Raw genomic sequence first — 12,190 nt, 5'->3', positions numbered from 1 at the left:
CCTTTAGCAAAGTAACATAGCCGCGACTATCGACAAATCGCCCATCTCTAAACCGCACACGTGCATTTTGAACGGGCAGCAATTTCATTTCCATTATTTACTTCGGAAAACCGGAGTTTTTAAGTGAAAAGTGAACGCAGAACAGCCGCAGGATGGTGAAGAAGAAAATAGACAACCGGATACGCGTGATGATCGAGAACGGGGTCAAGCTGGGCCACCGAACCATGTTCATCGTCATCGGGGACAAGGCGCGCGACCAGGTGCCCATTCTCTACGACATCCTGACCAAGTCGACGGTCAAGGCGCGACCCACGGTCCTCTGGTGCTACAAGAACAAGGACGAGGCCATCTCCAAGTAAGTATCCAACGCCAGGATCCTTACACAGAAAGTCAGCTGACTAGTTTCCTTTTCGCAGTCATGGCAAGAAGCGAGCAAAGAAGATCGCCGTGGGCAAAGTGGACGTCAATGAGGCGGACCTGTTCGATTCCTTCCGAGTGGCCACCACCATTCACGGCAGATACTACTCCGAGACGCACGCGGTCCTTGGGCGAACCTACGGCGTGTGTGTGCTGCAGGACTTCGAGGCCCTAACCCCCAATCTCCTGGCTCGAACTGTGGAAACAGTGGAGGGTGGCGGTCTGATCATTCTGCTGCTGAAGACGCTGCAGTCGCTGAAGCAGCTATACACCATGAGCATGGATGTGCACAAGCGATTCCGCACAGAGGCCCATCAGACGGTGACCTGTCGCTTCAACGAGCGACTGATTCTCTCCTTGGCGGACTGCAAGCGCTGTCTGGTGGTCAACGATGACCTCACCGTACTGCCACTTAGCTCCAAGACCATCAACGTGGAGCCAGTGAATGTAAGCAGGTGCTCTTAATCTTGTAAATTAGATAATATCACTTGTTTCAATAGCCCGCAGGCGCCGGTCGATCCCCCAATGAGGCCAGCCTTAAGGAGCTAAAGGAGAGCCTCCTCACGGTTCAGCCTGCTGGAGCTCTGGTTAATCTCTGCAAGACCTACGACCAGGCCAATGCCGTAGCCCAGTTCATTGAGGCGTTGGTCGACAAGCAACTGAAGCCGCCCATGTCCTTGACTGCGGCTCGTGGTCGTGGCAAATCGGCCGCCCTGGGTCTGTCGATAGCCGCCGCCGTGGCCTTTGGCTATGTGAACGTCTATGTGACGTCGCCTCATCCTGAGAACTTAATCACGCTCTTTGAATTTGTGCTCAAGGGTTTCGATGCCCTGGAGTACCAGGAGCATGCCGACTACACTATTATACGCTCCACCAATGCCGACTACAAGAAGGCGATTATAAGGATAAATATCACGAGGAGCAGCAGGCAGACCATCCAGTACATCGCTCCCAGCGATACCCATCTCCTAAATGCCGCCGATCTTCTGCTGATCGATGAGGCGGCTGCCATTCCCTTGCCGCTGGTGAAGAAGATGATCGGTCCTTATCTGGTTTTCATGGCCAGTACGATAAATGGCTACGAGGGCACTGGCAGGTCACTGAGCTTGAAGCTTATTTCCCAGCTGCAAAAGGATAACAATGCGAGGCCGCCACTGAAACTGGAGGAATCGATTCGGTACCAGGAGAACGACGACATAGAAAAGTGGCTGATCAACCTGCTGTGTCTGGATGCCAGTACGGTGCCCAGCATTAGCTCGGGATGTCCCACGCCGGATGCTTGTGAGCTGTACTACGTGGACAGGGACGCCCTGTTTTCGTATCACAAGGCTGCCGAGGCCTTTCTGCATCGCCTGGTCTCCATTTATGTATCCTCGCACTACAAGAACACCCCCAACGATCTGCAGATGATGAGCGATGCCCCGGCACACCATCTCTTCTGTCTCCTGGGTCCGGTTCAGCGCATGGACGCCTTGCCAGAGATATTGGTGGTGATCCAAGTGGCACTGGAGGGTCAGATCTCCGCCCAAAGCATAAGCGATTCCCTGGGCAGGGGCAAGAAGGCGGCGGGCGACCTTATTCCCTGGAACATAGCCGAGCAGTATGGCGATCGGGATTTCCCCAAGCTGTGTGGCGTTCGCATTGTGAGGGTAGCCACGCATCCGAACTACCAGAGGATGGGCTATGGTAAGCGGGCCATTCAGCTGCTCAAGGACTATTATGCGAGAAAGCACACTAACCTGGAGGACGGTCCAGCTGCCAGCAAGGATGCTGGAAAAGGTGAGTGCACTCCAACGTTTTGCTATGGTCTCTGTAACTCTTTAAGTCCTGTCTAGGTATCGAGGAGGTGGAGGAGGAGGAACTGAGTCTGCTGAAGGAACAAATTCGGCCTCGCAGTCGCATTCCCACACTTTTGCAGCGCTTGCACGAACGCATCCCGGAACCCGTGGACTATATTGGCACGTCCTACGGCCTCACCTCCGACCTGCTGAAGTTCTGGAAGAACGCCGGCTTTGTGCCAGTGTACTTGAGCCAGAAGTCTAACGAACTCACCGCCGAGCACAGCTGCATCATGCTGCACACGCCCACTGCCACGCCCTGGCTGGGCCTGTATTACCAGGACTTCCGCAGAAGAGTCCTTAAGTTAATGGGAAAGACGTTCAGGGAGTTCGAGACGAAACTCTGTTTGGCCTTGCTGAAGAACAAGTCCGTGGACACGGAAGCTAGCGCCCTGAAAATCCTCGATAAGCCCATGCTGGATGTGTACTTCTTGCCGCACGATCTGCAGCGCTTGGAGAGCTACGCTCGCCAGCAGTCCGAGTTCCGTCTGATCATCGATCTGCTCGCGGACATTGCCCAGCTGTATTTCCAGGGCAGGATAGATGGTCTGCAGCTCGACCTGGTGCAGCAGGGCATCCTTCTGGCCCTGGGCGTGCAGGGCAAGTCAGTGGATGCATTGGGGCTGGAGCTGAATATGCCAGGTAACCAGTTGTTGGCCAAATTTTTCGATGCCATGAAACGGTGCAATCAGTGCTTCCGTTCGGTTCTGGAGCAGCATATCGAGGGCGGCATGCTGCGGGAGGCGGATCTGCCGAAGGGCGAGCAACTCCAACCGCTGACTCTGTCGCTCGACAAGGAGCTGGATCAAACCGCCCAACAGCTGAGCAAGCAGCAGCGCAAGGAGCTGAAGCGACTGAAGGCCGAGCAGCTGGACGAGTTCCAAATCAAGGGCTCGGAGGAGGATTGGTCCAAGGCGCTGGAAACAAACGGAACAGGCGGTGGCAGCGGGCTGCTCTCCGTCAAGAGGTAGGTGCGCCTAACTGATAATTAAAGTGGCAAATCCACAAGTATTGGAACATATAAATACCATTATTCGATTCGTTCCTTTTTATTGTACACTTCACTTAGTTAAAAAAAAAAGAAGCGTATTTCACCAACTTCAAAAGCCTATTTAATTCCTATTTCCTTCTCTTTCTTTTTAGTGGCGTCAAGCGACTGGATGGGCCAATCGAGCAGCCAGGGGATCGCGACCTGGCGGCTCCGCTGTCCAAGAAGAAAAAGAAGAACAATCCGAAACAGAAACGCGGTCAGGGCAAGTCCCTGATCTAGAGTACATTTTTTTTTTGGGGGGGAAAAGAATGTGGATTTTAATGCTATAGAAAAGTACATATTGTTGTAAGCTCCGTTAAAAATAAAGAAACCTAATAACTGAACTATATCTTGATATCGGCTGCTGCCTTGGCTGCGATTGCAGCCGCCCTGCGCCGGTCCTTGAGGTCCTGGTAGCTGACACCCGGCTCCTTGTGGGTGTTTCGCTCGAAGCGCTTGACCTTGGCCTTCTTGCGGCTGACGAGCTTTGTCGTGGGCAGCATATTGTTGCGTTGCAGCGTGTGGAAGCGGTCCTTCAGCAGACTGCTCTCTGTCTTCACGTTGCGCAGATTTCCGGCTATTTCCTCGGGCAGATTCAAGTCCAGATCTGGCTCCTCGAACTTGTGACGCCCCAGGCGTTTCGGCTCAAACTTGGCCTTCTCGGCGCGCTGCTTGCGTCGCTTCTTCAGATCATTCAGGTCCTCCTCCTCATCGTCCAGCTCGTGGCGAATCGATTTGATGCTGCATGGGAAAACAATAGGGATTATTATGGACTTCAAAGACCTTATTTATAACCTTACCGGATCAGATCAGCAGTCTGTTGCTTGAGCTTCCTCTTGAGCTCTGTTTGGCGCGTCAGCTCCTTTTGCTTGAGCTCCTTGCGGCGGGCCTGCTTGCTCTTCTTTTTGTTTTCCACGGGGGCGTTGATTGTGTGATAGGGCTTTTCCACATCGTCCTCCTTTTTCTCTCCATTCTCATCCTGCTCAGCACCCTCCTCTTCGTCCTCAATGCCTTGGCTCATCTCTTGTAGACGACGCCGATCTCTCTCCTCGGGCGTCACCTTGGAGAACATGCTGGTGGTCACGCGCTTCAGGTGCTGTTCCTTCTTTATTATGCCCTCCTCGCGATCCACCACTTGATCGATCAGCGCCTGGTGATCCTCGGGTGCGGGATTATAGCTCATGCCCGGATGCGGCAGCTCGAATTTCCTAAAAATAACAAGCAACCATTAATGATTTATGCCCTAGCAAGAGCAAAATCGTTTGCTTACTTGGCTTTGGTAGTTTTGTGGTGCAGACTGGAGTGAGTTTTCACCACCTTCTTGCCAATATTTCCGGCTGTGTGCAGTGCCAGATCGCGACTGATCCAGCCCTTCTCGTCCTTGAGTCCAGGAATCTCATCGCGGAAGTCCACCTCCTGCCAGATGTCCTTTTCGACGGCAAGCTTCTTGTTCTTCTTGTCTGCCAGTCGCTGCTCCAGTTTTACGTAGTACTGAGCACGATCGCTGTTGGCCTGGCGATGGCGCGGCTTGGTGGGATTGCAGACCTCCAGCTCGATGTTGCGTCCGTTCTTCTTTTGGCGCACATGGTTGCTACAGGGATTTCAAGCATTAATAAGACTGCTTGCCGGGGAATGGACAGCGAACTTACCGCTTGGCAATGGGATCTTGGACTCTGGATGTGTTCTCCAGAGCCTGGTAGCTGCGCATGGGCTTCTTGGCATTCAGCTTCCGCTTTTGCTTCACACTCAGAACGGTGGGCTTGCCCTTCTGGAGGCTGGAGTCCACGACGAACAGATCCTCATCCTGTTTGTCCGCGAAGGTACTGTAAAAAGCGGAACACCGAAATGAAGCATTTGGAATACCACATTGTTTACCAGCTAACTCACCCAACGCGCTCCTCCTGGCGCTGATCTTCGAGGAACTGCTCGACATCCTGGATGTCTGTTTTGCGCCACGCCGATTTGTTCTTCTTCGAGATGCGCTTCTTCTTCGTCGCTGGCTCTACGGCCGTCATTTCTCCGGATTATTTGAAAATTAAAAAAATACAAATAAATGTTGAGCGGCACACGTGCAATCTGCAAAGGCTTTCCAACACGTTTGGCAGCGCTTGCCAACACTGGCTATCTGTTGCCGTCAGCTGCTTAGTGATGGGAAAGCGAGATAATTAGAGTTGGAACTCTATAGATCAGACTTTAAAATATTGGTTTCTTTTCAATATATATGTATTCGGTTTTCATAGCTTGAAAAATAAATAATACTATGTTACGTGTTGTAAGCCATTAATATGGATTAAAACCACACTTTTTGGCAATGAAACAGCAGGAAACTAGCCTAGGAACGGCACTGGCTCTGAACTAGCTAGAAACTGGCTTGCGCACCTCTAGCCTCGCCTTCAGTCGCATTCAAAACACCTGTGTGTGCTTGTGTGAGTGTGTGCCTTTGTGTGCGTGACCGACTGAGCTGTTGCTGTGCATTGTAATTCATTTCAGACTTATAGCCACCCGCGATCCGAATCAAAGTCAGTAGCATTTGCGACGAGCTGGCGGTCAAAAGGGCAAATACATAAACGTCACCGGAACCTCACGCACGTGTGTAAAGTGGAAAAAAGCCGGTAAGTGCGGGCAGCGACGTCGACTGCGGCGGAGGCGTAGACGCAGCTGACGTGTACCAAACAAAAAGCGGTAAACAAACTTCTCCGCCTTTTTGTATTTGTGTTTAAATACTCTTGCAAAGGGTATGTTTGTTTATGACGTGGTTTTGTGGTTTATCTGAACGATCTAATGTGTATATTCTATTGCTGCAATATGAATACATCTAGAACTGTGTTCATATAATCGCAAGGGTATTCAAACATAAACCAACTCAAGTATTAATTATTATTGCTATTTCCTTTTTTCTATTTTGTTTTTCACCGATTACGCCGTGTTATCTCCGCGCTGAAATAGTTTAATTCGTTACAAATAGCAGATCGCGATCTCCGGCAGCGACATACACACTTTGGACGCCACCACGATGAGCACCTTTCCCAGCTTCGCGGACATTTCGGTCAAGTTTTCGGAGGCCACGCTTGACGAGATCATCCGGAACGCGGGCGGCACCCGGCACACCTCCTACAAGTTTGGCCCCAGTGGCAAGAAGGGCGACGCCTATCTGAGCCGTGTCTTCCGCATCACCATCTACGGCGTCAAGGAGGCGGAACAGGGCCAGGATGAGGAGCAACTGGAGGTCAGTGTGATCGTGAAGGCCATGCCCGACAATCTGCACCGCCGCCGACTCTTCCGTTCGGTGATATTCTTCCGCAACGAGATCAACTTCTACAGCAAGGTGTTGCCGGCCGTCGAGGCCTTCCAGAAGTCCCGCCAGCCCGCCCCCAAGAAGCCCTTCGTGGAGTATCCCCGCTGCCTGGCCAGCCTGTGCGATGGCGTCAACGATTTCATCGCCCTGGAGGATGTGGGTCCCCGGGGCTACAGGGCTCCTGTGCGGTAAGTTGTCCTCTGCCATATGAAATCAACGTTCTATAAATAAACCTACTATCGGATGACTCATGGCATAGATTACTTTAATATCTATCTTGAATACTATTAATCTTATAGATAATAAATTACACACTAAATTTAAAATGTATTTTCACGGTAACCAATCCAACCTAAACCTTTTTACTTGCAGTCAGGACTACATTTCGCTGGAGGATGCCCTGCTGACGATGCGAACCCTGGGTCGATTCCATGGCGTGGCCCTGGCCTTCAATGCCCTGGATAGCAAGAACTTCGAGAAGGCGGCTGGTTCGCTGGAGGAGACCTATTACGGCGAAAACACCAGGGAGTGGTACACGGGCTTCCTCCTGCTGGCGGAGAATGTGGCCAAGGACGCAATCAAGCAGATCTATCCGGATAGCAAGTACGAGACTGTGGCCACTAACTTCCTGCAGCCGCCGCTGTTCGACGACCTGATCAACCTGGTGTCCACTCGCTCCAAGTTGAGTGTCTTCGGGCACGGCGACTGCTGGACGCCCAACTTCCTGACCAAGTACAACGAGCAGGGGCAATCGCAGGAGATCATCATCATTGACTTCCAGTTGGCCAGGTGCTCCTCCTTGGCCCTGGACCTGAGCTTCTTCATCTACTCCTGCACGAGCCAGGAGCTGAGGGAGCAGCACTACGATGAGCTGCTTCGCGCCTACCTGGAGAGCGCCCAGGAGCTGATCCAGGATCTGGGTGGTAATGCAGAGGAGGTCATCTCCTGGGAATCGCTGCAGGAGGAGCTGAAGAACTTTGCACGCTTTGGCTGCGGCATGGGCATCGAATCGCTGCCGATGACGATGATGGAGGACGAGGAGGTGGCCGATCTGGATGGCATCAAGGAGAACGCCATTCTCACCGACGTCTGGAACATCACGCCCTTCAAGGAGCCCGCCAAGCAGCAGCGACTGGCCGATATCTTCAAGCACGCCATCGATCAGGGCTACATTAAGTAAGCTCCATGATATTAATGATAAAATCGAATTCAGAAAGTATTGGGAATTTCGTAACTGTAACCCATGTATGTACAGAACATTACTCCAGATAATTAAAAGCATATTTAAAACGCATTGACTAAGCTTCACTTGGGATTGGTTTAAAAACAGATCTTTATGGGCAATAACTGATGAATAAAGTAACATAGATTGAAAGGTATGTACACGGTGCTGGTGCTGGAGCTATAACTAAGTTCGGAGCGATCGATTCAGAGGCACTGTCCTTCGTGGAGCACGCACCAGTGCGGAATCACTGCATCCGCATGGATTCCGCGGGCCAGCAGTCGCTCCCGGTAGCGGTAGAACCTTCGCTGGGCCAGCAGGGCAGAGGACTTCGGATTGGACCAAAGTCGCTCGGCAGCCGCTCCAGCTCGCGGCCAGATTCGTGATTCTGTAGGGGATTGGCGGTGATTAAGTGGGTTATAACCGTGTGGTTACCTGGTGGTTACATACCCAATGAGTTCTGGTCCACATACTCGCTCCACATGCACACCTCACCGCCGAGAACCTGATCCTGGCTGCGACCAACGGGCATGCCACTGGAGTACACGGTGCGCCAGTTGTAGTACGACGTGCTGCCCCAGAAGCCGTGGTCCAGGTACCAGGCATTCTTGGTGGACACAATCAGTCGGTAGCCCCGCTGCAAGAGCTCCCGATTGAGGGCATCCTGCGACGCCACCCAGGTCTGGATTATGAACCGCTCCTTGGGCAAGTAGGCCTCGATGTAGCGGGGATTGGTGAGGTGGCTGGACCAGATGATCACCGACTTGGGCTCCTTGATGCCCGGATACATGCGCTCGTTAATCTCGTCCCAGGCATTGAGGTTCCGCTGATGGAACTGCGACCACAGCCGCAGGAAGCTCTGCTCGCTGAGATCGTAGCCCCGAGCCCTCATGCCATCCCGAATCTCGTCGGTGTTATTCCAGCAGGGCAGGAACACCTCGTCGCCGCCCATGTGTATGGTCTCCTCCGGAGCGCCCACCTCGGCCACGTCCTCCAAGATCTCCTTGAGCACCGCGTACATGTGATCGTTCAGTGGATTCAGCTGGCCGCACGGTGGCTGCACACAGAATCGCCGCCAGGGCGATTGGTTCAGGCACACGGACATGTTGCCCAGTCCGGCGGCAGGACCCCATTGCCAGCCATTGCCCGCATGCGAGGGTCCATCGATCTCGATCAGTATCCGTATGCCGCGCAGTCGGGCGTACTTGACCAGATTCAGTGCGTCCTGGCGCGAGTACGTCTGCGACGAGGAGTACGCTCCGTAGCGCTGCATCTCCGGCACCCTGGTGATCTCCAGCGGAAAACTGTGCGTGTCCACCACGTGCCAGTGGAGCACATTCAGCTTACTGGCCGCCATCGCATCCAAGGTGCTGCGTATGAACTTAAGGGGCACAAAGTTCCGGGCCGTATCCAGTAGCACTCCGCGATGCGGGAAGGCCGGACGATCGGTGATGTTGGCCGTGGTGACCATCAGCAGGCCATTGGACAGGCTGCCGGTGACCAGGTTGCTCAGCGTCTCGAAGGCGTGACGTGCTCCGTACACCGTTGCCGCCTGGATGTCCACAAAGGTGGCCGTGTCCGTGGTACGCACCACCAGGGCGTAGCTCTCGTCGGTGGGCCAGTCCAGGACGAGGCTCTCGTTGGCCACCGTGGACCTGACCAGGATCTGCTTGCTGGTCTCCAGCGTGCAGTTCCGTATGCACTCCTTCAGCAGATTCGACACGAACAGCCGGTTCGTCTCCCTGAGGAACTGGGTGGCCGCCTCGCCGGGCGCCACCACATGGAACCGCACCTTCCACGGATCGAATCGCACCCGCCTGTGCGATATGGTGCACTCCTTGCCCGTGGGCATCGGCCAGATGGCTCCGTACTTGCCGCAGGACAGCCGGCAGTCCCGCTGGCTCTCGAAGGTCTCCGGCGCGTACTGCAGTCCGTCCACCATCTCCCCCTCCGCCGTGCAGATGTCCGTCCTGCTGCACATCCATTTCCTGCGAATCCGAAGGGGATTATTTTATTATTTTGCTAATGCCAAGTCAGAAGTCAATTATGTATTTACATACATATGTATGTATGTATATACCAGGCAAGACCTCTTATATTGTAGGAATACAAGTTATATACATACATACAATATCACAATAGCAATATATCATCATATGTTTAGATTGTACTTAGTATTTGCTTGAATAGAACCCAAATTTCTGCACTAGAGCTTATCATTTTTCAGAGAAACTTAAAGAATGGAATTTTTTGTACTTTAAATGCAGATAAAGTAAGGGTTCCTACTTTGTTTTAGATTTCTGCTTAAGCACTCAAAGATACATTGAGTTATTTATTTGAAAAGGAAAACACACTGTAAAAAAATAAATAAACTATAATACGTTTTTTATCTTATTTCTATTGATCCAATTTGGTTCAGTTTATGCAGAATTGCTATTAAGTATTGTTATTACTATTATTTACTTGCAAACTTCTTTTATTCATTATATTTCATTTTCTTTGCTTTGCCTTTTGCAGTTGTTCTCTTTACAAAAAAAAAAAAATCACTTGGAACGAATGCAAATTAACATTTGAATGCATTTGGCACGGGTGCATTTTCACCTGTTTTTCTGTTTGTTTTAATTTCCAGTTTTTAAGACTGATTTCACTTGTTGCTCTTAGTTATTTAGAGAAATTGGATTTTCTGCTGAGCAGGGACACCAACCATTTGTGATCGTTTGGCACAGATTTTTGAAATACTCCTTTGTGGAATGGATTTTCTTTAATTAATTTGCCATTTTTAAGTTTCTTAGAAAGCAACTAGTGGCTGCTGCAATTTTCACCATGTAAATTTTCAATTTTATTAAAAAAGGTTCAGCACTTTCACATTTTTTAGGCAGCTTAAGACACTTTCACTGCATTTTCTTAGAGAAAATTTGCATATTTCTGATAAAAAAATAAAAAAGAAAAATTTGCACTTGTTGCACTGGTTTCCTTAATTAAGCAAAGACACGAACCTACTGGCGCTGCCGGCGTCGACGTCGCTGTCGCCGTCATCTGCCCGCGTCAGCGCCGCGCCGACCGCGAAGCAAAGCAGCAGGATAAGATCTAAAATATTTTAAATTGCAATTGAAAATTGGATTTCAGATATTTGGTATTTTGTGTTACAGCCGCTGAACCGCATCGTTCCTTTCTAACGCTTCCTCGCCTGCGCCGCCCGCTTTTATAATTTCTGTTCGCTATTTGGTATATCGTTTATGGTGTGTGGTGTGTGCTGTGTTTTGTGTGTTGTATGGTGTATGGTGTGTGGTGTGTGGTGCACTTGCTATTGCTGTTTTCAATCTGCCGCCCACCCGCTCCGCTCGCCGAGCACAACAACACTGAAGAGCTGAAATCGAAAAAACGACGCGGGGAAGTACGAATAAAATAAATCCGGCGAAATTTCACTTGCAGCGCAGCAGCGGCAGCAGCAACAGCAATAACAAGTCGAGCTTATCGTCAATTGAATGAAGAGAGTGCAAAAGAGAGCGGAGAGAGAGAGAGCGGCGAGAGCGGATTCAAAGTGCACAGCGAAAAAAGAGAGGTCCTTACATTACACTGTCAATGATATATGCCAACTCTAACCATTCTTGATATCTAGCTTACAAATCGTAATAACATTTATTAAATATTTATAAAATATTTATTAAGCCCTTAAAGATTCACAGATTTGATAATGATATATTAAATATTCCTTGCAAGCCGATACTAAATTCAGGATCTTTCCAAAATTGAGCGCAGTTTTAAAGAGTCCAGACCCAAGAAGTGTCGCGCTTTTTCTGGCAGTGTAGGGCTCTGAAATCAGCATATCTCCCACTCTTTGACATCAACCCCACCCCCTGGAGAGTGGCCCACATACGGAAGTTGTGGGGTGAGTGATAAAATGGAAAATACACATACATACATACATATAAACTACATATGTATGTACATATATGCATATGTGCGGTGCAAGAACCGCAACAACAACAAAAATCGGGGGCTTGAAAAGTGCCAGCGTGCAGAACACCAAAAAGTACTGAACTAAATCAACCTAATTATGCACAACTTTTGGCAGTGCAGTCAAGAAAGCAAGTCAGACTGGCCAACAAGTTAATTAAATATATGTATGTATGTATATATCTAAAAATATATCTATATATGTATATCTACATATGTGTAAGTACATATGTATGTACATATATCCCAATTAAACTTGCAACATTTCAGAGTCCACTAATGCATCTTATAAATACTATACAGATGAGTGTCCAAAGAGTGAATCAAAGTGAATAAAGCAGCGGTTTATTATAAACAAGATAAAGCAGTAAACCGATTTTCGGCTGTCACAATTACTCAAATAATTCTTGTTTATAGTGAATCATAGATAC

General features: G+C 50.1%; 4 protein-coding genes across 6 annotated transcripts; 2 read left to right on the top strand and 2 right to left on the bottom strand.

The window, feature by feature from the left end:
• Positions 1–46: 46 nt before the first annotated feature.
• Positions 47–3,629, top strand: LOC122625303 (RNA cytidine acetyltransferase). The gene is made up of 5 exons (XM_043805387.1): positions 47–355; positions 417–864; positions 918–2,196; positions 2,253–3,222; positions 3,399–3,629. The coding sequence occupies exons 1-5, from the start codon at positions 153–155 to the stop codon at positions 3,523–3,525; spliced, it is 3,027 nt and encodes a 1,008-aa protein (XP_043661322.1). The 5' UTR covers positions 47–152; the 3' UTR covers positions 3,526–3,629.
• LOC122625304 (ribosome biogenesis protein NOP53) lies at positions 3,529–5,412 on the bottom strand. Its single transcript, XM_043805388.1, has 5 exons — positions 5,173–5,412; positions 4,935–5,108; positions 4,556–4,876; positions 4,086–4,493; positions 3,529–4,026 (listed from the first exon to the last, which is right to left on the bottom strand). The coding sequence occupies exons 1-5, from the start codon at positions 5,298–5,300 to the stop codon at positions 3,630–3,632; spliced, it is 1,428 nt and encodes a 475-aa protein (XP_043661323.1). The 5' UTR covers positions 5,301–5,412; the 3' UTR covers positions 3,529–3,629.
• A 314-nt stretch (positions 5,413–5,726) lies between these two features.
• Positions 5,727–7,874, top strand: LOC122625305. 3 transcript variants are annotated; one of them, XM_043805391.1, is made up of 3 exons: positions 5,727–5,897; positions 6,254–6,768; positions 6,953–7,874. In XM_043805391.1, the coding sequence occupies exons 2-3, from the start codon at positions 6,299–6,301 to the stop codon at positions 7,758–7,760; spliced, it is 1,278 nt and encodes a 425-aa protein (XP_043661326.1). In that variant the 5' UTR covers positions 5,727–5,897; positions 6,254–6,298; the 3' UTR covers positions 7,761–7,874. The 3 variants fall into 3 exon arrangements, with proteins under 3 accessions (XP_043661326.1, XP_043661325.1, XP_043661324.1); XM_043805390.1 differs by having other exon boundaries at positions 6,251–6,768; XM_043805389.1 differs by having other exon boundaries at positions 5,729–5,897; positions 6,232–6,768.
• A 21-nt stretch (positions 7,875–7,895) lies between these two features.
• LOC122625302 (chitooligosaccharidolytic beta-N-acetylglucosaminidase) lies at positions 7,896–11,175 on the bottom strand. Its single transcript, XM_043805384.1, has 4 exons — positions 10,950–11,175; positions 10,799–10,889; positions 8,253–9,790; positions 7,896–8,190 (listed from the first exon to the last, which is right to left on the bottom strand). Exons 1-4 carry the CDS (start codon positions 10,963–10,965, stop codon positions 8,009–8,011), a joined length of 1,827 nt encoding a protein of 608 aa, XP_043661319.1. The 5' UTR covers positions 10,966–11,175; the 3' UTR covers positions 7,896–8,008.
• Positions 11,176–12,190: the final 1,015 nt, after the last annotated feature.

This window comes from Drosophila teissieri, chromosome X (assembly GCF_016746235.2).
Source record: "Drosophila teissieri strain GT53w chromosome X, Prin_Dtei_1.1, whole genome shotgun sequence".
Lineage (NCBI taxonomy): Eukaryota > Metazoa > Arthropoda > Insecta > Diptera > Drosophilidae > Drosophila > Drosophila teissieri.
Note: the sequence above shows the minus strand (reverse complement) of the source record. Positions and strands in the feature narration are given on the sequence as shown.

What these genes read in the sequence shown, in the direction of transcription:
- LOC122625303 (XM_043805387.1), top strand. Translation starts at nt 153, where the DNA reads ATGGTGAAGAAGAAAATAGACAACCGGATACGCGTGATGATCGAGAAC. An exon ending in CAGCAAGGATGCTGGAAAAG is followed by an intron (nt 2,197 to 2,252) that starts GTGAGTGCACTC and finishes AGTCCTGTCTAG; the next exon opens with GTATCGAGGAGGTGGAGGAG. An exon ending in GGGCTGCTCTCCGTCAAGAG is followed by an intron (nt 3,223 to 3,398) that starts GTAGGTGCGCCT and finishes CTTTCTTTTTAG; the next exon opens with TGGCGTCAAGCGACTGGATG.
- LOC122625304 (XM_043805388.1), bottom strand. Translation starts at nt 5,300, where the DNA reads ATGACGGCCGTAGAGCCAGCGACGAAGAAGAAGCGCATCTCGAAGAAG. An exon ending in CGCCAGGAGGAGCGCGTTGG is followed by an intron (nt 5,109 to 5,172) that starts GTGAGTTAGCTG and finishes CGCTTTTTACAG; the next exon opens with TACCTTCGCGGACAAACAGG. An exon ending in CAGACTGCTGATCTGATCCG is followed by an intron (nt 4,027 to 4,085) that starts GTAAGGTTATAA and finishes TTTCCCATGCAG; the next exon opens with CATCAAATCGATTCGCCACG.
- LOC122625305 (XM_043805391.1), top strand. Translation starts at nt 6,299, where the DNA reads ATGAGCACCTTTCCCAGCTTCGCGGACATTTCGGTCAAGTTTTCGGAG. An exon ending in GGCTACAGGGCTCCTGTGCG is followed by an intron (nt 6,769 to 6,952) that starts GTAAGTTGTCCT and finishes TTTTACTTGCAG; the next exon opens with TCAGGACTACATTTCGCTGG.
- LOC122625302 (XM_043805384.1), bottom strand. An exon ending in GACGCCGGCAGCGCCAGTAG is followed by an intron (nt 9,791 to 10,798) that starts GTTCGTGTCTTT and finishes TCGGATTCGCAG; the next exon opens with GAAATGGATGTGCAGCAGGA. An exon ending in TGTGGACCAGAACTCATTGG is followed by an intron (nt 8,191 to 8,252) that starts GTATGTAACCAC and finishes AATCCCCTACAG; the next exon opens with AATCACGAATCTGGCCGCGA.